General features: G+C 38.4%; 1 protein-coding gene across 1 annotated transcript; it reads right to left on the bottom strand.

Annotated features, from left to right (window-relative positions):
- Window positions 1–32: 32 nt before the first annotated feature.
- On the bottom strand, window positions 33–19,364 carry LOC110479388 (arylsulfatase D). Its single transcript, XM_077790885.2, has 10 exons — window positions 19,312–19,364; window positions 18,249–18,389; window positions 17,384–17,505; window positions 16,323–16,445; window positions 15,048–15,471; window positions 14,065–14,201; window positions 11,534–11,668; window positions 11,059–11,221; window positions 10,134–10,255; window positions 33–6,808 (listed from the first exon to the last, which is right to left on the bottom strand). Exons 1-10 carry the CDS (start codon window positions 19,362–19,364, stop codon window positions 6,450–6,452), a joined length of 1,779 nt encoding a protein of 592 aa, XP_077647011.2. The 3' UTR covers window positions 33–6,449.
- Window positions 19,365–25,072: the final 5,708 nt, after the last annotated feature.

Below are 25,072 nucleotides of genomic sequence, written 5' to 3'. Positions count from 1 at the left end.
TGTGAATAACTAGTCATTTAATTTATTTTTTAAATTTTGTTTAATTGCTTTTGAGACATTAGCATTACATGCTGAGCAGAATTAAAAGTTGAGAGTAATAATTATTTCTACAGACGTACATAATTATAATATTTAGGATCTCTTGAGTTAGCAAACAGTAGTTGGTTCATTGTATTTCATGGAAAAGTGTAGCTGTTAAGAATCCTGCCCTAATTTTTGTGTCGTGTCTTCGCACACAAAAAATTGAACTAGTTACTGGCAATTTAGTATTGCAGTGGCTTCTGGCACACAACTGCTGCCACCAGGGTGTGAAAAGGGAGAAGTTTGTATGTGAATCCAGTGCTGTGTTTCAGGCAGCATTCTGGGCTTTTATGGCCATCAGTTCTGAAATCCTGGGTCCAGGCAGGTCTGAGCGGTGTTATGGGCTGCCTGTGGCCATGAACCACAGTGCTGAGTCAAATGTGTCTTGAGAAAAAAAAACCTACCAAGCTTCACCTGCAATTTTTTTCCAACATTAAAGTGTGGTATAGCCTCAAGTATTTGAAGGCTAAAGAAAGCTAAGAAATGTAATCTTTTTGGTGGCACTATTCATCTTCAAACAGGGCCAGACTATGACTTACTGTTGTGGAGTAGACTGTATTTAGAGAGGACAACTTGTGTTTAAAACAAAACATGCTAATTATTCTGTCATTTGCTTGGAATTAGTCACAGCTTTTTATTTGCCATGCAACAATTTTATTGGGTGCTCTTCATGAATAAGAAGGAGATAGTGTGGGTGCGCCACAAGGAAAATTCTTGAAAATTTTAGACATGTGGGTTAATGAACTTTCCTAGCCTACAGGAAAAGGAGATTGGTGCTCTTGAAATATTCCTTTATTTACTGTCTAATGTTTTGTGAGGATATTTCCATTTGGGTTGTTCCTGGCAAATAAGTTTTCTTTGTCTCTCCATATCAGTCAGCTCACAGCAATGTTTTTGCTAAAGCTGGTACTTGAAAAAATGCTTTCCTTTGTTTGGTTTTCTTCCCCTTCATTTTTCTATCCATGAATGGGGGGCTGAGTTAGTAGCAGGTGCTCAAGACTTTTATGTGCTCCTATAAACAGCTTGGTTTTCACCAGTAAGTCTGCAGTATGTCTGTTTATTCCTTAATAGATCTGATGCTGTTGCTTTCCTAATCTAAACTGTTTTGATTCCTATGACTTTGAACGTAACATTAAATGAACCTGTTTTCTTAATTCATATCTCATTAATTCAAATCTCACATTCCAGTTTCCCCCCAGTTTTCTTTTTATTATGTTGGAATTTTATTTCTGTGGTTTGAATTTTTGTTGGTTTGGGTTTTTTTTGTTTGGTTGGGTTTTTTTTATCAACCCAATATATGAGATTAAATTCATGGTCGTAAATTTTTAAATAGGCTCCAAAAATATGGGTCAGTTAAGACTACTCACTGAAGTAGTCTGCCTTGTCAGTATATTGGTTGCAAAATGTTTTAGCTAAAATTCTGTTCATCCTAAGTTGGGTGGCTCATAAATAGTTTCTTTTGTACTAAAACTTAAAAGCAGTGAGACTCAAGTTATATTTTGCATCATCATATAAACTTTCATTTTGTAATAACATCATACCATAATTATAGCAAAGGTAGCTAAAAATACAGTAATATATAATTTATTTAAACTTATAAATAATAGTTGCTAGAAAACAGAAAGTTATATTAACAAAGGGGAAAAATACAGTTGCAAGAACTTTTTTCTTGAATTTCACTCTGACTGCTGTCAGAACTCTTTCAACTTCAACAAATTGGAGGTATAAAATCCCTAAGATTCAGACAGCCATTATAGTTGTGATTATCTTAATACTTTTCAGGATGGCATAACATTAACTACCTTGGAGAAGTGTTTGTTCAATTTTATGGCACTGTGCATCATTCTGAACAATGATAAACACATAAAACAGATAATTTGTTTATTTTATAGCAATAAGATTTTCAGAGCTTTCTCATAGGATTAAGTACTTGGAACCAAACTAATTGCATGCCATGGATGGGTACCTGGTTTACCTTTTGTTTAGTTTAGAAGGTTTTGTTTTCCTTTTCAAACCTCCATAAATTCTTTCTGTTTCCAAGCCTTTTACTTACAGCTTTTAGACAAATAGCAGAGCAGAAGCCAGGGTTGTTTGGATCCTCTAGTAACCCCATTTATCTCAACATGGGGAGTTGCACTCTGTTTTTTATTTTCTGACATTCAAAAAAATCTTAGTAATGCAGTAGTGTGATAATCCAATAAGAAACAAGGATTTGGCTACATATGAGTTTTTTTAATGGAGTTGATTAGGTGTAACATTACAATCAAAACATCCTATAAAAATCTTCCAGGGTCATATTGAGTTCAACACTATATATATGCCTCTGTTTGTGTATGTTAATCTACAATCTGTCATGAGCTAAAGGTTTTTGTTACTCCTTGGTCATTTACATAAATGCCTCTCAAATTTACTCAGTTCTTGGGAATTTCAAGCTGTATAAATTTTGAGCTCAAATTGCTTTTCTCAGTTTATTTATTACACAACTATTTTGCATCCTTAGAAGATGGGATCTTGTGATCTGTGTGCTGACTCCCTTGAGTCCCAGCAGGGAGCAAAGAAATGTGTCTAATATTTAAACATGGTGAAGTGAGGCTTCTTAGAAGCTTATTGTCTCACTCCTGTGAGACTTGACAATTACTCTGTTGAGTCAGTCTAATGCAACAATTCCAAATGTCATTTAATAATGATCAAACGAGTTAAGTGGAAGTCAGCTTCATACAACATGAATTTCAAACATTTACACAGTACAACCACAGTTCTTTCAGTAAAAAAACTTCATTTGTTACAGAGTAATACTTCTCTCTCTATGGTGTCTATATTAAACCATGTGTAGGCACATTCTTGTATGGCTTAGAGATTGGCCATTTATCTCAGGTTTTCCTAACAGGCCATTTTAGATAGTCCTTGTGCCTTGCTACAAAGAGACAAACCATGAGAAAAGAAGGAAGAAAGCATACAATTTAGGTTTTAATCTTGTATTAATATATTTTGAAGAACATAATTATAGATGATTTTTTCAAGGAAACCTACAGAACTGAATTAAGAATTTCTTCCTTCCAGTGTTATTCAAGAAAGTTTTGTGACAGAATTTTTGCCTAGAAATTCATTTTATATGAAAGAGCTCATGAGGACAACTCAAGTGCGATATTGGGTTCATCTACTTTATAGGGAGTATACATTTGCCAGAAGATCAGAAGAACAGCTTCTGCAGAGCTTACATGTTCTTGTTAAGTTGTATACAGACAAAAAGATTTACAACCAATCCATGGCTAGGATCTGCATGTAACACATAAAATAATTAACTCCTTTTCCTGCTTACCACTGTCTCCTCAAAATTTGTACATTTTAAGATACATTTAGCTTTAGACAGTGAAAGTAATTTAGGAGTGAAAATAGTTTTCTTTCCTGTCTTTTCTCTTTTTTTGAAGTGATGTGCATCCAGTTCAGCAATTTCCCATTACTTTGCTCTCCTTCTTGCCTGCAGATCCTCTGTGTGTATTGTCTGCCCTCTCCCTCTCTCTGTGGGAAAAGCACATTTCCCTGTGCCTGGCTGAGGCCTCCTAACAGTTGCCAAAAGCTGGTTCTTCTATGCTGCCAGTCCTAATTTTTCCTCCTCCTGCCTGAAAGTGTCTCTGGTTTTCTAGAGATGCCAGCTAAGATGAAATTCTGTTTGGATATCAGAAAGGCAATGTGGATATCCATGTAACTCCTTAGCACACTCCTCTGACTCTATACAGCAGTTCAGCAAATTTAATTTTCAGAGGAATGAGGTGTTAGGCCAATGTTTAATGTTTACATTTACACAGGGTGATTTTTTCACACTGTGTTTAGAGATGGAGTTTTGGGTCTTGCTGATGTACTGTCCTTTCTAGTCAGGCTTCCTAAAGTTTGGGTTTATGCTTGCATGCTGAGTGGGTGCTTGAACACCATCCCAGCCCCTTGTAAATGCTCTCATCATGGCCTAGTGTGGGACTGGACATTTTCTTGTGTGTAAGTCATAGGACATGCTGAGTTGGAAAGGACCCAGCAGGATCACAGGGTCCATCCCCTGGCCCTGTGCAGGACATCCCAAGAGTCACACCATGTGACTGAAAGCATTGCCCCAGTGCTGTTTGAAGTCAAACAGGCTTTGTGCTGTGACCACAGGCATGGGGAACCTGTTCAGTGCTCAACCACCTTCTGTGTGAAGAACTTTTTCCTGATACTTAACCTAATGATTGGAGTGGGTGAGTGGGGAAGCCAGTGAAGTGAACTGAGAAAAAACTTGTCCTTGTACTTAACTGATAATGTAGATTCTACTGAGTTGACTGGATTGACAGCTTTTGGCTTTGTTCCCCACTGAGCAGTAGGATTTGCCCTCCATTTCTGAATCTGCCAAACTGGGTTTAAAATGTGTGGTCTTTTATGCACTTTTCTCCCTGCATGAATCCAGTGAAATGTAGCTTCTCTGGTTTCAGTCCCTGTCAGCCACAGAGAAGTGTCAAATCTGACAAGTCTGTAGCAATGGGGGTGCAGATTTAAGCACTGAAGAGAGAACAAACATATTTTTGGATACTTTTATTAAGTGTGACACTGAGGCATCCAATCAGTTCATTTTCATGCATGCCCTATTATTTATGTGGAATGTTTTCCACATAACTTTCTTGGTGACCTTTTAGAGGAAAGGTGAAATGGCAAATAACCTGGAGAACTGCCTGGTCAGCTATTAAGAGACTTGCATTTGGTGCTGCATCATGGTCACAACCTATGCTGTTTAAACAGCAGTGACTCACCACACCCCAAACTAGCACACTGAGGTCAGGTAAGTCAGGAGGTTCCCCAAAACACTGCACAGGGTGCATAATCTAAGCATGCACTCTCTTCTGTCCCAAAGCTGGTGAAAGGGATCTGCCATGGCAGCTCAGGAGCTGAGAGAGAGACTTGCTATGGCCTTCTTATCTCTTCCTGCTTCTAAAAGGCAAAAAATGACACTCAGGCAACCTTGGTCCTGAATAGAGCTGCACAGGTGTGGCTCCTCCAGCCAGCAAGCTCTAAGGAAACATGTCACCTGAAGCACCTGCTCTGCAGCTCTTACCATCCCTTGATACTTTCTAAAGCCTGGGTGACCCTTACCTGTATAGTAGGAGTTGAATATATAGTGTTCAGGAAGACTTTGAAGTTTGAATCTGAGTCTCTTGCCCACAATCTACTTTTTTGAGGAGGAAAAAATACAGGAATTTCAATTTGAAAATCTGATTTGACACAAAATCCCTGCAAAAGCGTGGTTAGGATTATATCTTGAGAGATGAATTTATTTAACCTAAGGGCAGCAAGAGATTAGGTATTTTAATACCCTCCTCTTTCCTAATGGCTGTACAGAGTGCTGACACTTGTTAGGCTTGGGGAATATGACCTATACACAGAAGTGATTAGACTGTGAAGTGAATTTTTTTTAACACCTCCTACTGAAAACATAGTGTTTTTTCACAAAACAAAGAATATTTTTCAGGAGGCATAATGGCATTCCTATGAAATCAGAGGAATTGTCACTCAAGTGGGACATGCAGGCTTATGAAGTGGTCTCACAGATATGTCCCAAATTTTGCAATCTTCTCAAGGCAGTGGGAGGATGATTTTCAATGCTCTCACAAGTGAGACAACCTAACTACATAGAAAACAGTATCAATATCAGTAATAACAACATCAGTAATAATTGTTGTGATTTAACATTTCAGAATAGCTAGGTACTTTGCTACTGATCTTGACATGCTAAATTTAGCTATCTAATTTTTAAGTTATACTTGTCAGTTCAGTTTTCCCTGGAAAATCTTACATGACAGATGAATGTACAGGTGATGAGGCAAAAAATTGCTGTAATTTAATATGTATTTTTTTTCTGAGATGACAATGCATTTTGTATATTTCAAAATTAAATGTGTTTTATTTTTTCATTGTCATCATCCTTTCATTTTTGTACAACAGGTTAATTTTCATTAAAAACATAAGGCCTGAACAAGGATATCCTCTTGGGCTCAGTCCTGTTCTCTCAACAAGCATATTTCCTATACAGAAAACTGCTATTGAAAATTTGCTTGAATCGTGAGTAAGAAAAGAAATTTTGATTAATTTATTTGGTATTTAATCCGGAATGATTCACTTGAGGGGTAAATTATACAAATGATCCCTAATATTTTTTAAACCACAGCCTTACTTAATTTCTGTGGGTATGAGAAAAGGTTGAAAAAAACACAATCCCTTTTAGTTAATTGAATCTATATCTTTCAGTATAATTTAATCTATATAGCTAATCTCTTTTTGACTGTAGTCATGTGAATGTGAAAAGTTATCAATTTCTTTAAAGCTAACTGTACTTTAACTTTGGTTTTAGACTACGCTTTGTTATTTTCTTCATGACACCAACAGAACGGGAACGTCCCACAGCATGGCTGCAGCCAAGGCTTCCATATATTATTGTAAGGAGACAGCTGCTGTGGGACTGGAGTCAGAGTCTTGCGATGCTCTTCCACAGCTCTTCTTATTCTCCTCACTACGGTGTCAAACAAGGGCTCAGTGTCAGCTGATAGAGGATTTGCCTCAGACGGATCCTGGGAGAGATTGAACAGCAGCGGAGGGTCATGATGGGTTACACCATCCCCGAAACACGGACAAATTCCTCTTCTGAAACAGGCCCCAGAGGCTTCTGGCTCAAATACTGGAGTGGCATAATGAGCTTTCCATACGGTGCCACCTGTCACAGGAGAAGCACATTTGAACAGCTTAATGTCTTTAGGAGCTGGGGGGTGGTCCCTGAAAGGTTGGATCATGTTTAAGTGATCTGCTTTGTTGTTCCAAGGGGAAGCTTATGTCATGGTTGCTGCATACAGGGAGAAGGTGTTGTGGAAGCTGGCAGGGATTCAAGTAGTTTCAGGTACCTTAGCCCTCCGTACCATGTGCAGTATATGGATGGTTAGCCAAATATTTTCAGTACAGATGGAGTATGCCTCTTTCTTGTTCTCCTTTAAAAGTTTCCAAGCCTCTTGGAGGAGGGAAAATGGAGAATGTAGTCCCCAGTTTCTGGGTGTATATATTGATAGGTGGTTCCTCTTCTGGCTTTGTATATCTAAGTGAAGAAGTACATTTAGGCAGAAACTGACTGCAGATTATTTCTCTCCTCATGTTGCAGCATGCTTCCAAAAAGGGTGGTAAGTGCAGGCCTTTAAAATCTGGAGTCTAGTTTTTAAGTTAATATGAAGAAGGCAAATGGCTCACAGTTTTGGAGCTTGTACTTCATCAAGCTCTTGTACTGACCATGGGATAAGCACAGGTTTGTAACTTGTGGTGAAAAAGTGGTAAATTACTAGGACTACAGCTGAATATAGTTAATCGGGACATTTTACTTTTCCCTCTCGTCTCCTTTTTCTCCTATTCCTCACCTCACATTTAGAAAGCACTACATTGAACTCAGAGGCAAGGATGTGCCCAGCAAGACACTATGTCTGAAAAAGGACACAAAAAGAAAGGGAACATTCACCACTTGGAGTCATTTCTGTGCTCAAAGCATTAAAGAGCTGACAACTGCATTGTCCCTACATGCAATTTTCTTTTTGGTTCAATGGAATGAGCTGAACTTTTCTTCCTTTCTTCTCTTGTGTCCAGAGCTCTTCTTTATGTCTGAATTATTCTTCAGTCTCTCTCTTGTCACTACCCTACAACAATATTTTGTGAATAAATAGAATTTTAAAACTTCTTAAAAGGTGAAGGGGCATAAACAAGTAAGATATATTAAGGTTTAGGTAATATCATAGATCAAAATATCCAGTTGCTGGCTAGCTGGCTGGCACTGTATTTCTTTATTTTCACCACACAGTTTTCACATCATGCTTCTGCACTTTTATGAGGGATGGTGTCTCAATGGTTCTGAAATGTTTAGGTGTAAGAAAATGAAGATAAATGCTAGATATCTCAACTTCTGAAATTGTGAAAGAAAGGATAAAAAATGTTATCTGAAAGAAAAAGGGTTAGAGTGTGGTGGTGATATTGCCAAGGTTGTGGATTCTTGTGGATTCAGTCCCTGAATGGGTCATTTCCTTAAGAGTTGGACTTGATGATCCTTATGGGGCCTTTTCCAGCTCAGAATATCATGGATCTGGAAATAAAGATGAAATCTTTCAACTTTCTGACAGCTTATGAGGGCAGACAGATACTCCTTAGGTCTGTTTGAGTATTTGCTTTGCTGCTGGCTGGATATCCACTGCATCCTTAAGCTTATCCGTCTTGTTACTAAAAAGATGTTTGTTTTGTGACAGAAGTGCAAGCATCCTCTGTGATATCACGGTGCCCAGAGTATGGGATTTGCTTCTTATATCTGTTGGTCAGGCAACATAGATATTTCTTACAAGGAGTTAAACGAGCACTCCCTGGGACACATCTTTTTTTTTAATATCTAGCTCTAGCTGGAGTGCTGTTATGATATTACTAAAATAATAATTTATTATATGATATGGACACATGGGCTTACCTAGATGTACCTAGAAATTAGTGATCAGTGTTCAGAAAAACTGAACTAGGTAGTCATTATTTTCCATGAATAATTGAGCTGAATTCTTTATTATCATCACACTGTATGGCAATTTGGAGTAGTGAGTTGTAGAGTGTCTGGGGAGAACTGTTCTGATTCTGCTAAATTTTGACATTCACTTTTTACAGTTACAAATAATTACTGGAGTTGCAGAGTGAGAGACAGACAACTCCTTGTTAGTTCACTTTGAAGGACAGAGCAAGGCTGCTTCTAATTAACCTGCATTGGTGAGCTGAGTAGACAGCTGGGTTACAGAAAGATAAAAAAAAAAGGTAGTAGAAGTCAGTGCTGATAAAAACTGTGGGGGTTTCACTCGTCTCCAAGAGGCAAAAAGGGATATACAATTTGCTACTGAAGTAGCTCTGACAGAATCTGAAGGGTGCACGTGCATGTTAGGACAGCATGTTAATTTAATATATCCAAGGGAAAGGAAACCTGCTGCTTCAATCCAAATATGCCTCAAACCCATCTCATAACAATCAATTGGTTTAATGAGCAGAAAGAAATGGACTGTCACTAATAAGACTTGTGGTGCAGAGGTAAAGGAAAGGACTCTTTAACATATAAACAAAGGATTCTTCTGGCTTCAGGGAAGGCCTTAAAGGATAGGTCCTGCCTGAGTGACATCAAGACACAATGGCTTGATATATAGGTATCTAGGCTGATCAAGAGACAGATGTTAATAAATAAGTAATGATAATAAATAAGTATTCTGAGTGTGACATACTTGTAAATGAACTAAAACAGCCTGGTCTGTCAGCCCAATCAGAAGAAACTGCAGTTGCAGCAAAAAACCAAAATTTGGCGTGTCTGAAAGCTGAGCTGCATATTTGAGTAGCTGGTGTTTTTTATGCAGAACATGGCATTGTTTTAGGCCCCTTGCCATAAACAGTTCAATGGGAAAAATTGTAGAAAGGCATGCATAAGAAAGCTAAATGTGCACATGGCTTCATAGGAACATGAAATGCCACAAAATCCATCTTGCATCTGCATGTTGTATGCATAGCTACTTTAGTAGAACTTACATAGTTTAGAAGAACAAGCAATGTAATTTAGGCAAGGAAAATATCAGGAGAACCTGAAAAGCAATTCTTCAAATGCCCCATTTGTTTGGAGTATGAATTTAGCCTCTCACTAAGGAAGTGTGGAATGACTCTTCCAGCAGGAATATTATCCAGGAACTGGGGCAGTCAGACACAACTTTCTCTGCCCAGAAAAAAATGCTGTGCATTACAAAGAAACAAAGAGAGATGTCTAAGAAATGTGAGAGATTCTGGAAGCTTTACTTCCTAGGAAGCAAACCCCTTCATCTCAGATGACGCAAGACAACTAACACTGAGGCCTCACAGAAGAACTGAGAGTTTGAGACAATGAATGAAGTCCATACATATATATATGTATATTTGTGTATATGTACATTTTTATATTATATTGTAATGGAAGCTAGAGGGCATTACACCATTTCTGGCTTGCAGGAGGGGATGTTTATACTCACTGTCCTTCTGGTGCCAGCGCACTGCATGCAGGAACACACCGCAGTAGTGGAACAGGAACTCATGCCTGGAGTGCTGCTCTGTCCCCTGCAGCAGGGGCAGCAATGTGTGCCCATCCACAACCCTGATGGAGAGGATCAGAGTCAGCAGACAGCTTAAGAACTTTAAGTCTGCAGCTGAAGCATGAACAGTATTCATTCTGTGTGTACAGCATTAAGATTTCAAGTGTCATCACTAAACCAACGTACTGTTCAGCTAATGAGCCCTGAGATTTTTAATTGGATGAATGTGTGGAGACCAGTAATTAGCAGTTACTAGAAGTTTTTGCATTTACAGTTAGTTCACACATCCTGCCTGGGGAGATCAGACACCATTACTGTAATTTTCCTGGAAGTGATAACAATAGCGAAGGCATGGTTCACAGGTTTTAATTTTGCCACCTGAAATGGGAAGCACTGACAGCTCTGTGAGCTCCAGGCTTTGTAAAAATAATTTTAAAAAAAGAAGCCACTTACCGAAGTGCCTAGAAATTTAGTTACAATCTGGGTTGTAACTGGCTTTAGTTACAGTCTACCAGTAACATCTATGCTTTTTGCTGAAATGGCTTATCCACCCACACTTTCTCATGTCCTTTTTAGAAAAGTCTGGTTTTTTTCAGTCATTCCTAGTGCCCCAAATCAAATAAGTTTCTTTTCAGTGATAGGAGAACTGAGATAGTTAAATGACCCTTAATAAAACATAAAAGTTTTTTTCTTTGCCTTTTTCACATAAGCAGACAAGATGGGTAATGCTGTGCAGAAAGAAAGCTAGCAAATTGCCTGGTTTAGAAACAAAGAGAATTGAACGTGTAGCTGTTAGGATGCACGACACAGCTTCTGTCTGAATAAAGAAAGAGAAGCAATATGATTTATGAAGCCACCCCTATACCTGTCTTGAGGCACTGCTCCTCCAGCCAGTTGAACTACTGTAGGATAAAGGTCCATAAGGCTTGTAGGTTCATCAATAACTGTGCCTGCAGGCAACACTCCTGGCCATCTAACTATACCTGGAACACGGATTCCTCCTTCCCAGCCTCCCATTCCTTTTCCACCTGTTATAGAAGGGGGAGAAGTATCAAAAAGATAAAAGAAGATACCAGATGTTTATTGTGCATATATAGGAAAATGTTCTAAAACTTTTAGGGTATTTCATGCACCTTTAGTGAAAACATACTATATCCTGGAAAACAGTAGACTGTCATTCAGCAGTGGTTCTTCTCATTATTTGTATGTTTCAGCCCTCCAATCCAAGACTATAATCCCATAATATAGTTTATTAAATGTAGTCTGTTTGGATATATTTTTCCTATCACTCTTTATTTTAGGAGATAGTCTTATGCATGTACAAACTGCTAAAATTTTACCTTTATATATCCCATTCCATCCACCCAACTGAGAATTTCCTCTGTGAGCCTCTAAGAATCCTCCATGATCAGATGCAAAATAAATGAATGTGGTATTCTTCAAGCCCTCTTTGTCAATAACATCCAGAAGCCTGCCTGTAAACAAAGCAAAACATCATAATTACATCAGCAGATACAGTCAGATTTTTTTTAGTCCTGGACTCCACATTCAGTGAAGACTGAGTCTTTCCATTTGCCTGAATGTGTTCTGTTTTGATTTACCACATTCAGTACCATGTCAAAGACACCTTGACAAATGAGAGAGATAGGCAATCACCAGCCATGTGAAGTTTAACAAGGGAAAGTGCAGGAAAGTGCACCTGAGAAAAGGCAATCCTTGTTATCTGTGTGCACTGAGGAAGGAGATGCTGCAAAGCAGCGCTGCAGAAAGGGACCTGGGAGTCCCAGTCAATGGCGAGTTGAACAGTGCCCTGGCAATGGCAAGTCAGCAGTGCCCTGGCAGCCAGGAGGGCCATCCTGGGATGTCCTGGGGGAACCAGGCATAGCATGGCCAGACAGGTAAGGGAGAGGATTGTCCTGCTCTGCTCTGCACTGGGGCAACCTCACCTCGAGTGCTGGGCGCAGTTTTGGGTGCCACAACATAAGAAGTTCCTTTCTAAGCAATTAGAGAGCATCCAAAGGAGGGCCATGAGGATGATGAAGGGTCTTGAGGGAAAGCCTTATGAGGAATGGCTGAGGTCAATTGGTCTGTTCAGCCTGGAGGAGACTGAGGGGAGACCTCTTTGCAGTTTTCAACATTCTTATGAGGGGTAACATAGGGGCAGACACTGATCTCTTCACTCTAAGGACTAGTGAGAGGACCTGAGGAAATAAAATGAAGCTGTGCCCGTGGAGGTTTAGGTAAGATATCAGGAAAAAGTCTTCCACCAAGAGAGTGGTTGGGCATTGGAACAAGCTCTGCAGCAAAATGTTGACAGCACCAGCCTGACAGTTCAAGGAACGTTTGGACAATTCTCTCAGGCAGACGCTGTCTTTCCTGGGGTGTCCTGCACAAGGCAGGAGTTGGACTTTGATGATCCTGTTTGGTCTCTTCCAACTCAGCATATTCTATGATTCTATGAAACAATAAGAGCCCAAGAGAAAGCTGATGAATGTTTATAACATTTGTTTCTGGTGTGTATAAAAACAGGGAAAAAAAAAAAAAACAAGTGGAAAATAAATGAGTTCTACTTTAATTCAAGCTACTCAAAATACTCTGTCAGCTTTATTCTGTAGATTCTGCATCAAGACTTGTCGCCTCAAACATCTTGTAAAGCTTAAATAATAGTACTGCTCTGATTACTAATAGAAAACTGCTGTGTCCTACCAGGAACTGAACATGGACTCTGAGACCAGACTGCATACTATCAAGCAAAATAATTTCCTGATCTCGGCAATAAAAACTTCATAGACAATAATTCAAACCTAACTTCATAGAGCATGCTTTCTGTAGTGATCCCATTAAATGTTTATATAGAATGTGATTTATCTTCAATTAATTGTCTTCATCATCTTCTGCATTAAATATATTTGCCAAGAACAGCTTCCATACCTACAGAAGCAGCAGCGAAAGCTGAACTGCACAAAAAAAAGCACAAGCCAGCAATCACTACTTTTGCTCAGTTTCCTTTCCCTTTCCTTTCCCTTTCCTTTCCCTTTCCTTTCCTTTCCTTTCCTTTCCTTTCCTTTCCTTTCCTTTCCTTTCCTTTCCTTTCCTTTCCTTTCCTTTCCTTTCCTTTCCTTTCCTTTCCTTTCCTTTCCTTTCCTTTCCTTTCCTTTCCTTTCCTTTCCTTTCCTTTCCTTTCCTTTCCTTTCCTTTCCTTTCCTTTCCTTTCCTTTCCTTTCCTTTCCTTTCCTTTCCTTTCCTTTCCTTTCCTTTCCTTTCCTTCTCTCTCTTATTGAAAAGAAAAAACTAAGTAAAGTTAGGCTTTTAAACCAAATTAACCAATCAGAAATTTATCTTGATTCAAGAGCCTAGATTAAAAGCTAAGGGAGTTTTCACTGACTTCACACAATTTATTAAGTGAAACTCCATATCATTCTAACTTTTGGCTAGGATAAATTCTGGTGTTTTTTTTTTTTTTTTTAAATAAAAATGAATAGGTACACAAACCAACCATCATATCATGTAATATTCAGCAGTGACTACATCTTCTAAGACCAGCACTGGAGAAGTGTCACACATTTTGATTAACAACATGACCAGAGATACATTTTGTTATTTGACTGCATTTAACACTTCAGCATAGAAGCATGTCATTTAAAAAAAAGATAACAAACAAATCCTTACAAGGAGAGTTTAAGCTTTCATTTTAAGAATATAAAAAAAGTTGTATTGTATGGTTGCACTATGGCAATCTCTGAAATCAGCTAGGTAACCAAGGTGAGTTCACTGATTTTTACATATGCCAAAAGGGAGTTTGGTGATCAGCCCTTTAACGCCTTTACCACATCCAAGTGAATGAAGAATTTTCTTCAGGACCAACACTTACCTACCATCCAGTCCATCTCCTCTACATTATCTCCATACAGGCCATGCCTGCTTCTTCCCTGAAACTTCTCTGTGGTAATGAGAGGGGTGTGAACATGTAAAAGGGAAACAAAGAGAAGAAATGGTCTATGCTTGTTTCTGGAATAAAAGAAAACAATAGTCATTTATCTTCAAACTGTTACTCAAGCCGAAATATAACAGTATTTCTGCTACTCTATATTGTTGAGACCTAAACAATTTTTATTTTGACATCTTTTCAGCTTTGAAGTTTTTGGAGGCAGAGGGGATTAAAACATGTGCCTCAAAGATGTTTTTTCTATGTTAAGACCAAAACAGTAATGGGTTCTTTCTTTTTCCAGTTACAAATTAGGCATGCAAAATATTAAATAAACAACTAGAAGAGGTCATAGCCAAGACTGACACATTCCTAGAAGCAAGGAGACTAGGACTAACTTGCCTAAATTTAAACACGGATGTGCATCATGAGCACCTGAGGTGTCCTCATGGAAGAGGCAGATATCACCCACAGTGAAACTATATTGCTTCAATGTCAAGCCAGGTAAGATATCCTAGGAACCTGAGATTATCTATGCTCAAAGTTTTAGAGAAGGAATTTCTATTAACTCAAATTTCCTTTAAAAAACAAACACACAACCCCTAAATCCTGGCAGAAATATGGATATGCCCAGATTTAAGACAAAAATACTTTTAAAGACTTAGCAGTTTTTTCAAATCCAATTGAGGATATTGATAATAAATGAAGGCTATCTTGGGGGGGGGGGAAAGAAAAACCCAAAAACCGCAAACTAAATAAAACTCACTATCCCTCTCCTGTTTGCAAAATATTAACTTGATATGACACTTTGTAGGACAGTTTATTCATCACCCTAAGATCATTTTTCTGTGGCAGAAGGACATTATTTGGCCAGGTCCCCTTTGCATTGCTTGTTCCCCCCCAGTCTGCTCCTCACCTCTGCTGATTACCTTTCAATGAATGTAATTGCCTCCTTCAGCACATTAGAAGTAGTTTTTTGTAGGTTCATTGGTTGTTCAGTGATGTCATGGTTTCTCATCAGGATACAGTTCCAGTACTTGGTGAAACCATAGCTGGAGAACCAGGAGATGAAATGAAGGAGACCACAGATGGCCAGACAGATTATTATTTTCCATTTTACTGGGAATAAATTGGCAAGTTTTCCAATCACAAGGGTAAATACTGCAAAGATGATCATCTGAGTGTAAAACCAATATGCATCTTGCAATGACTTGGCCAATTCAGGGTCATCTGTGCCTTGACACTCACTGAGAAGGGTAAAAGGCATGCCATAAAAATAATCAAAACCATGATTTAAAGGATGGTGGCAGTGATCATGGCGGGTTTTGCAGTTCACACCCATATGCCACTTCCCTGGAAATAAAAAGCAAAGATCTTAAATGCTGTATTAGGGTATGTCTGCCTGTACTTCTCTGTTAAGGTGCAGCCAAGGGAGGAGCTGGTGTGGAATGGGGACAGACTCAGGGAGCAGTAGTGCAGTGACAGACATTGATGAGGCCTTCTCTCAGCCATCTCTTCTCAAGGCTGAACAGCCCATCTCCCTCAGCCTTTTCTCATAAGAGAGATACTTCAGTCCCCTAATTATCTTCCTTGTTGATGAATAAGTTAAACAATACTGGGCTCGGTGCTTAGGGACACCACTGGTGACAACTCTTCCCTGTGCCACTGACTACAGCCCTCTGGGATCAGCTGTTCCACCAGTTCTCAACCCATCTCCCTGTCCACTCATCCAGTCCACACTTCCAGAGTTTGCCTACAAGGATGCTGTGAGAGATGGTTTTTAAAACCTTGCTGAAATCAGTATCACTAGGACCACTGTGATGAAATTGATACAATTAAGACCACTCTGGTGTCTCATTGCCAACTGGCAGATGACATTTTTCTGCTCTAATACATCAGTAAATATCTCTGCGGGTTCATCCTAAAGCAATCTCTCCTGGGAAAACATGATTCTTTCCTTTGAATTTACTTCCATTTGCAGTGTGTATTTATGTATTACATACACCTCATATTGGATTTACCAGATATGCTGCACTCACATTGGACTTGTGGATAGTGTTCTAAAAACCCTGCTGATTTTTAAATTTATGCATACAAGAAACTCTAGTTTAACTAATCCTGGATATTTTGACAAAAAAATGTATTTACAGAAGAAAACTAATTAGAATAACAAAAAATGAAAAGCCAATAACTTTGTTTCATACCTATAAGTGCTGTAGAATAACCTTGCTGGTGGAGTATTCTGGCAAAAGTAGTTTCATTTGGTGGGAGCCCCCCTGAACCACCATTCCAGAAGAGAACCTGCTGTTGGGTGCTGGATGCCATGCCTAGAGAAGAATAATAGTCTTTAGAATAAAACAAGCCAGACTTCATATTTCCAGTCTTCTCAGATTGTGCTTTCTAATTAATGGGACTCAGTTGCCTAAGCCTAGTGCCTTTTTATAAGCCATTTCCTATGCCCTAGGATATTCTGCTTGACCTCCAAAATGACGTATTTTCCAAGTTCCATGTCAACATATGCTAATGCAATGTAGATGCCTCAGCTATGATGGGGTGTCTACAAATGGCAGACTGGATATTAGGCAACTACTTACTATCAAAGTTCTATCAAAATATGATGTTATAAAAAAAAAAAAAAAAGAAAAAAGAAAAAAAAAGAAAAAAAAAGAAAAAAAAAGAAAAAAAAGGCAAATAAGTTTTATCCAGAACAAAAGGCTTACAGGGTTAAGGTAACACACTTCTGAAATGTACAGTTCATGATTATATTTCTCTTCTAGTGAGTCAGAATCACATTAGAAGTTACACTGATTATTACTGCTATATGCAGTGGCTGAAGTCTTCTGTCATAAATTTACATGGCTGAAGTAAATGTGTTTTAAGACACAATTGCTGAGAGCTCTTTTACAGCCTGACACATTTCACTGGAAAAGGTTTGCAGGATATTAAAAATATTACACTTAACATAATCCTAGTGCCACTTAACATACAACATCACATATTTTTCTTCTTTCTTTTTCTACCTCTGGGTGGTATGTAGTGTTTGGATTTTCATCCATTTCTGTGTTTTCATTTAGCCATACATAATGTGTTTTATATGGGGATTTTCCCATAGAAATCAATCATTAGTAATCTCTAATTTTTGCCGATTTCACTGAGACTCCAAATCCCAAGATTAACTGTTCTTTAATATGGTTTATTTAAGGGGATTTTCTAATATCAACACTGACTAGACTAACTGCAGCAAACCACTGGAGAGAGGCCCAACCTGATCTGATAGGGTATCTGCCAGTCAGGAAAGCGGCTCTGCTTGGAGTGCAGACAGCTGCTGCAGCAATGTGCTGAGTAAGTCTCACTCCATCCTTTGCCAGGCCATCAGTGTTAGGGGTCCTAAAGAGAAAAGTCCCATCTCTGAGAAATTCATGGCATACCACTCCTCCTAGTTTTGTTGAGCATATCACCATCAAATTTACAAAAATATATTTACCTACAGCTCATCTAGAGAAATTCTGTGTTTTGCATGTATTTTTGAGATACCTTGACTCCTTATAAATGAGTATTCCAAGGGTATGTGTGTTTTTATAACACTAAAATAAAAAAAGGGGGGAGGGGAAAGACAAGGTATTTTGGTATGTCCCACACCAAAACCCATGCAGTACAGGGAACAAGAGTCTGTTCACAACACATCCAAGACAATAATAGGCTAGAACAAGGACACATCATTCTCCCAACTAATCTATATACAGATTAATAGCTGCACTAGGGATAAATATATCACATAGACTGACATGTCATTTCATCATAAATCTACTAAAGTTGCTACCTGATATTAAATTCTAATCTCATTCCTTCATATTTCAACATTGTAATTGTGGGAATTTATGTATTATACTCATGCCTGACAAGTAAAGTGCACAGACACATTTGCAAAGTTCTAAGTCCCAGAAAGTTTTACAAGCATGCCTATATAATTATGACTGCAGTAGGAATTACTGTAGAAGATGCATTTTGTACGTAGTTTGAAAAGAAGTGTATCTTGATAAATGAATACATTAATAATGAATTTTAATGCTAAGTATCATCAGAAGGTCTTTATAATGAAGTTCACCAGGAAGGGATAATTTATTTCATACCTTATTGTATCATTGCCATAGCAACCCACATCTCCTATACCAAGATCATCAGCCAGTATCAGTAAAAAGTTAGGTTTTGAAGGATCTGATATACAGGTTCTTGGAAACAGGCATAAAATTAGCCAAATGTTTATGTAGCTCCTAAAAGCAAAAGTAAAGTGGTAAGATTAAAAAAAAAAACAAAACAATTGCAAGTTTTACAGTAGACTTTAAACTACTATTCTTGAAGTTTTATGGCAACTCAGTATAGGTGCAACCAAAGAGTGCCAGCAGATGGAGCTCCTGAATATGCACAGAAGTCCTTGAGTTTTATAATATTATTATAATTTTCTGGGGTTATTATTATTATTACTATTATTATTTCATACAGGAATTTTGTGTCTGAATTTCTTTATTGACACTTGCACTTATCTCTTCAGATGTTCCCAGTAGAATGATGGATAATTACAAGTGTCCTGTGGCACCCCTTATATGAAGCCATAGGATGCTTCTGTTAAAGCTTCTGGAATGAGCGGGACAGGAGCACAAAGGTGATTAGAGTCTTGCTGGTCATTATGGAAATGGATTGATTATGGCGTTTACTACACCTCCTGCTACACACAGTGTCTGGAAAGTTCTCCTTAAGCCACGGGACCATCTCCAAAATCAAGGTGCAGCATCAGGCTTTAACTTGATTATCTTCCTAGGAAACCCTAAGAATATCTCTGCACATTTTAGTTGCTCAAAGTGCTTGCAACTGGAAGTTTACAAATGCTCACCTGAAGTAAAATACACATGCTAGAACACATCTTCTGACTGCTAGTTCATTAGTAGATACTACAATATGATCAATGTATAGCGAGTGTATTATACCACACACTATATATACTCCTAAACCTCTGTGTCTTATAAAAGTGGGCTAGTAGGTCTAGAAATGCCATTAGAGCCAAACCTGTATTAGCAACTAGCAGATCCTCACTGAGTCGGGGTAGTGGTAGCAAGGAAAATGCGAAATTATCTGGTTACATTTTCTGAAGCATAACACTTAAAATCCAGGAAAGGCATCAGTGAATGTCTTTCTTACCCTTGTTTTCCCTGGCAAACTTCATTGTTTTCCATTTTATGAAACAGGTACATAGTCAGTCATATAAATTCTGTTGAAAAAAGGAAAATAAAGAAATCGAAACCCAGAAGAAGTTCTGGTGATTTTGCATGCAGTTTTTCCAAGGTCTGGCCTGCTTTCAGCTGCTGCTAACTCCAGGGGAACTTGTGAGAATTGGAAGGGAGACAAAATGTTAATGGCTTTAAAAATGTGCTAGAGGTGCCTATTACTCAATACATGCACAGAACTGTTGGTGTTCACTGAAAGGAATGTTTTCACCATTTTACAAATGAGGTAAAATTATTACCTTACCTCTTACTTAACCTCAGATCGACTTTAACAAAAAGAATCTAATCTTTACAGTGAGCTTATAAACAAAAAAAAAATACATCAAATAAAAACCATCCTGGAAATTAATGTCACTGTTAGGAAAGGGGCTGTATTGTTCTTTGGTTTAGATACCATCTAACACATTCAATTGTTACTAAAAACTTCTAGAAATTATAAGTTACTAGAAGGATAAATAACTTTATGATTATTTCCTTAAAGGACTCCAAACCTTAATGCCATTTGTAAATTTAACAAGCCAATTTTTCTACCTGCCAACTTGATGAAGTCAACCTGGACTTTCAAAATCTAGAACCAATATTTTTGTCTGTTAAGTATTTATTTTTGCCTGGCGAAGCAGGCACCACTTCCAGTGAGTGGAAGTGATTTTCTCTGCTTGCTGAAATAGAGTCACTTTGGGAAAAAAAATGGTTTGGGAAATGTACTTCTTTTCCTTGTGAATGACCTAAGTGATCTACAGATAATGTTGCAGTGGAATTGTGCAAACTGTCCTGCAGAAGTACATGATAAACTGGCTCTGGTGGAGACTGGCACCCACCAGAGCTTTGTGGTATACACTGAGGTAAATTAGATGCCATTCATTCCATCACTGATAAGAGAGAAAAAAATTGGAACTATCCTACCCATGTAATATTCCTGCTTTTCCACACTTCTTGCTAGTTCAAAACAGCACAAGAACAAAGATGTTGTTGGCTGTATCAAGGAACAGCTTGAAAGTTATAAGAACATTTACTTTCTATAACAACTCAAGACATGTTTGTAAGCAGAGTCACTCCTAAACACAGAGAACTGAAAAGTTTTATCTTGATTAATGAAAGACGTGTGGTTTTTTCTCCAAAAATGAAAAATACAGCATTTTCCGAGAGCTTTTTTTCTGCCTTTTTGGTACACGAGTTCACTTGGAATGTCCAAGGAATACTAAACTGCCCAGAGTAGAGTAAATCCTGCCTTGTGCATTCCAGAGGATGAGCCATACGACAAAAAAAAAATCTGAGATACTGTCACTCTGATCAGGAAAGCAGTATTAAAAGATTCAGAACTTGGGGTCGATCAATGATTTTTCTAAGCAACATCTAGATTCTTATTTGGCTGAGACAATAAGGGGGAAAGAAAACCCAAAAAAACCCCAAAACCCATCACCACCAAAACAAATAAACAAATAAATCCCCCAGCAAAACAAAGATAAGCCCCTCAATCAAACAACAAAACCCCCAAGAACAACAACAAAGCAACAAAAACCCCAACAAACTCGGTCACTGTTAGTTATGGAATTTTCTACAGTGTTGATGTCTCCCTTTGCTGTTGGCAAGATCCTGAAAGGCAGTACTGAAAGCTCATCCTCCCTGCCCAGTGCACGGGTCAGAGATCAATGGGAAGGCACAAAAGTCTCTCTGACTCAATGCAGTGGCTGTTTGAAGCAAGACCTTACTGTGAATGCAGATGCCAGGACCCCACTATCAAAAGAGCAGGCTGTATTAATATGAAGCAAAGGACTTGGTACTAGGATTGCAAATCTTTTTGAGATGGCAGTGTAATGGTGTTTCACTGTCACACCAGTGAGCTGAGGCAATGATGAGGCAAGTGCCTGAAGCCATTAATCTGTGACAACAAAGAATGACTGATAGCTCTGGTCACCACCTATAACGGCAATATCTTCATGTTGCTTTAACAATAATTAACAACAGGCAGAGCTCTGCCTTCCCAGCCACTGTTAGGCAGCATTACATTTAAGGAGATTGTGGTACAGGATTAAGCCAAAACTATTACAGTGAAAATCTTCAGTCTACACCAAGTAGCTGAGGATCAGCCCTGCTGAGCTGTAGTGGAGCAAAGGAACCAGACAGATCTGAATGTCTAAGAAACCTCTTGACTTCCCAGGGTGTTTTTCAGCTTTCCAAGCTCATACAACAGCTCTGCTGTCTTCCACTTTTTCCCCCACAGGGTCTTGAATCACAGCCAGCTGATCACAGCAGGCACATCAGTGTTAAGATAGAAACTCACATAGAGTCTCTTAGAAAAACATAAACTTGAACTGAGTACTGGTGGTATTAAAAATATCTAAATACCATTGGATGTGGAACCATCTGATTTACTGCAGGCCATTTAAGGAGCACTTCTCTTGCTGAAGGACCATAAGAATGACCACACTTACTAAAAAATCACCACAATTTAAATATGCATATTCACATTTCTCTGTTAGGGTTTGATTCCTTCTGAAAGCAGAACTCTCTCTGACAGTGCTAGGATGTGATGAACCCACTACTGGGCCCTAGGGCTTGTCCAGTTTCCTTAGCTATTAAATGAGAAGACCCAACATAATTTATAAATCTAACAGCAGCCTCTAAGAATCAGCAATCTCTTACAGAATCCAAGAATATATCAGACAGTAATTCCCTCTGTAAGCCAGTAAACCACAATAAAATGATCATCAGGACTAATAAAAAAAGGCCAGCCCCTTTTAACCATGTGGAAAACAAACCCTTTTCTCAGTTATTCTTGTTCCAAAATCCCTCTTGCTCCTGGGTGTGATGAGCAGTCCAGATTCTCTAAAAGGCGTGTGGGTGAAAGCAGGCAGGAACTCGCTCCTGCTGTTCTTGCTCTCCCTTCCCCCTCTCTCCAGCATGGACACACTGGGATCCCTGCCAGCAGCAGCCAGCAAACTGGAACAGCCATCAAATGGGAACAGCTATGCAAGTTTTACATGAATTCCAGGCAAAGTACAAAGTCCTTATTGTTCAAATACTAGCACAGCATGGCTACTGCCTCTTCTTGATTTCCTATCTGGTTAAATTTGAGAAAATTTGTATAAAGTCTGTCACTGCTCTATTTCAGTGCTTCAGAAGAGATGATATAATAACAAAATATGCTACAACTGTTTTGTTTCTCCCACAGTTTTTCCAGCCTTCCAGATAAGATACAAGGACTTGCTTGTCCTCCTCTTCTTCAGTGACGTTGTTTCTCTGTTTTCATTGCATTTTCTAGAAAGGTAGATTTCTTCTTTCTAGATCTTCTTCACCTGTGCTGAAGATGTGTTTATTTACAGCGTTTACCATCCATCCCCTTCTTTCAGATCTTAACTCTGGTGTAATACATTTTACAATTCAGAAGGTCTGGAGCAATTGCTTGGAGGAGCCTTATTTATTTGCTGACATTTTGGTTCTCTGTGCTACTTGAATACAGCAATTGCTGAATTTAAGATTGTGTTCCAGACAAGTCAGTAGGAGTCAGTGAGATGGAAAGATGAAACAGCTAAAACTATCAGATTCAAATAATCCAGTGGCACGGATAGCCAGGGTGGGAGACAGTATTTTATTTTTTTACCTCCTTGCACTTATGACTATATTCAGTTATTTTTATGTTGTGACATTGGGATACTTTTATTCATATCAATTTGACTGTAATACGTATTTTGTATGACAGCTTAACATCTTGTGATGCTTCTGGTGAAAAGACTTGAAAAAATTGTATTTTTCTAAAATTACATCATGTGTTGGAAATGGCAGATTTTTGAAAACTGCCAATAATACAATTTACTTTCACTGGCTTTCATCCAAATTATGACTACATTTTTTTTTTTTTTTACTATTTACATCTTTCTCACCATGTGTTCACTACTGAAGATGGGCCCATACTACTGATGTTATGACCTTAAAATGCAAACTGAAATTGCACTGCCCCCACCACCCCCACGCCATTAAAAAAAAATATCCCACACCCTCACATTTTTCCCTGCTAGCAAAACTCTATCTGGAAGCAAAGATCTCACATTTCTCATCACTAGGTTACTGACCTAACACAGAGTTAACAGCCATGATTACTTATTGTCTTCCACAGAATTAAATTTTGAACAAACACTTTTTCTAAGAAAAAAAAGTAAAGTAAATAAGTAACACTGAAGAAGAAGGGAGATGATTTTTATCTCTGCAGCTTGATCCAAGTAGTATTTCCTCCTCTTCAGCTAACCAATTTTTCATTGCACCTGAGCACAGAACGCTGCTGTTTACTCCCAGCTGTAAACAGGCAAATTCTCTGCCAGCAAAAAAATTTTTTTTTGAGTCACTCTGTGTTTAATACTGCTGTTTCCTTACTGGCTTTTTACACATCTGAGTACTAAAACCAAACACTGGCATGCATTTATCTCCTTTTTCCTTTAACAAGCTTTCTGAGTGAAGATAGACTAGTGAACATAAACACTGAAATAACACACACAAAATTTCATAAGATCACTTCTATCTCAGACATTGAAGGAAAAAAATCTGTTTGCCAGTCTTGTATCTCTTAAGAGTAGCAGGACATTACAGTGGCACAAAGAATCCTTTCAGGGCACTAATACATTCAGGTAGAGCTGCAGAGGAAAGGTCTCTAAAAACCTTGGAAATAAGCAGTCCCTGACAGCCCCTTTGAGTCACTCAGGCATTCTTCTTTCCAAGATAGGGACAAGAAGAATGCTCTCCACCCCTGCCTGTCACATACTGAAAAGAAAAAAAGGTGCAATTTATGAAATCTGCTTTTACCTATGTCTTCAGTCCCATCCTAGCACTTTATTTTCTCATCGTATTAAATGCTGTATATTTGCTGATCCCTGTGGTGATCCTGCTTGTGGATTAAGATAGGGTCAAGGGCAAATTCCACCTCAGGCAACATACTGCTTACTGTTTCAAGTCCATATTCTAAGTTGTTATGTAGCAGTATTGTGCACTATAAAATAACCATGCTTAGAGCTCCAACTGATTATTTTTCAGCAATCCATGGAGAAAGACTGTGAGTATGTTCAGTTACTAAACACCAGTAAAATTTGAAAGCAATATGGAAAAAAAGAGTATAAAACATACCTATGACACATAGACATGTAAACCTTTCCAAAATTCCCCAGAATGCTATTTCTGGATATTATGATAGAAGCATAGCCATAGACTTCCATGCAAGAAACAGATCTCATTGCTTAAAAACATGAAAACATTCAAAGAAAAAAAATTGGCAGATAGTATTACTGAGTGATTGTATGCCATCTGCTTAATGAATCAGGTAAGTGCAAAACATCAGAAAAATACAAGCAACTATTATGTAACTTCTGTTTACAAGACTCATATGGACTTACACCATACCTGAGCTCACAGTACCTTATTAACAATGATCTTGAGCACAGATCAGAAGCTATTGGCACAGGCAATCAGATGTTGAAGGAACCCTACTAAACTATTAGAATTGGTGCTTATGCTTTCCTTTTAATTATGTTCTAAGTTGATACTGCTGTGCTCAATGTGCATCTGCAGAATGACAGCATTATAAATCATAGCATCCTCCTGTTCAAGAAATCTGCTCCTTCAAGATTTCACAGGGAAACTCTATCTGTGCAAGAGCCTTATACCTCACACTACTTTTGCAAGGGCTTGTA

This window comes from Lonchura striata, chromosome 1 (genome assembly GCF_050655825.1).
Source record: "Lonchura striata isolate lonStrDom1 chromosome 1, ASM5065582v1, whole genome shotgun sequence".
Lineage (NCBI taxonomy): Eukaryota > Metazoa > Chordata > Aves > Passeriformes > Estrildidae > Lonchura > Lonchura striata.
This window is presented reverse-complemented; position numbering and strand designations above follow the sequence as displayed.

Bases quoted from the DNA above. Each gene is read 5' to 3' on its own strand.
- LOC110479388 (XM_077790885.2), bottom strand. From the start codon at position 19,364: ATGTACCTGTTTCATAAAATGGAAAACAATGAAGTTTGCCAGGGAAAA. The intron at 18,390-19,311 runs GTAAGAAAGACA...TTTTGCTTTTAG, and splicing joins GTTTGCCAGGGAAAACAAGG to GAGCTACATAAACATTTGGC. The intron at 6,809-10,133 runs GTGAGTATAAAC...CTCCTGTGACAG, and splicing joins GCGCTGGCACCAGAAGGACA to GTGGCACCGTATGGAAAGCT.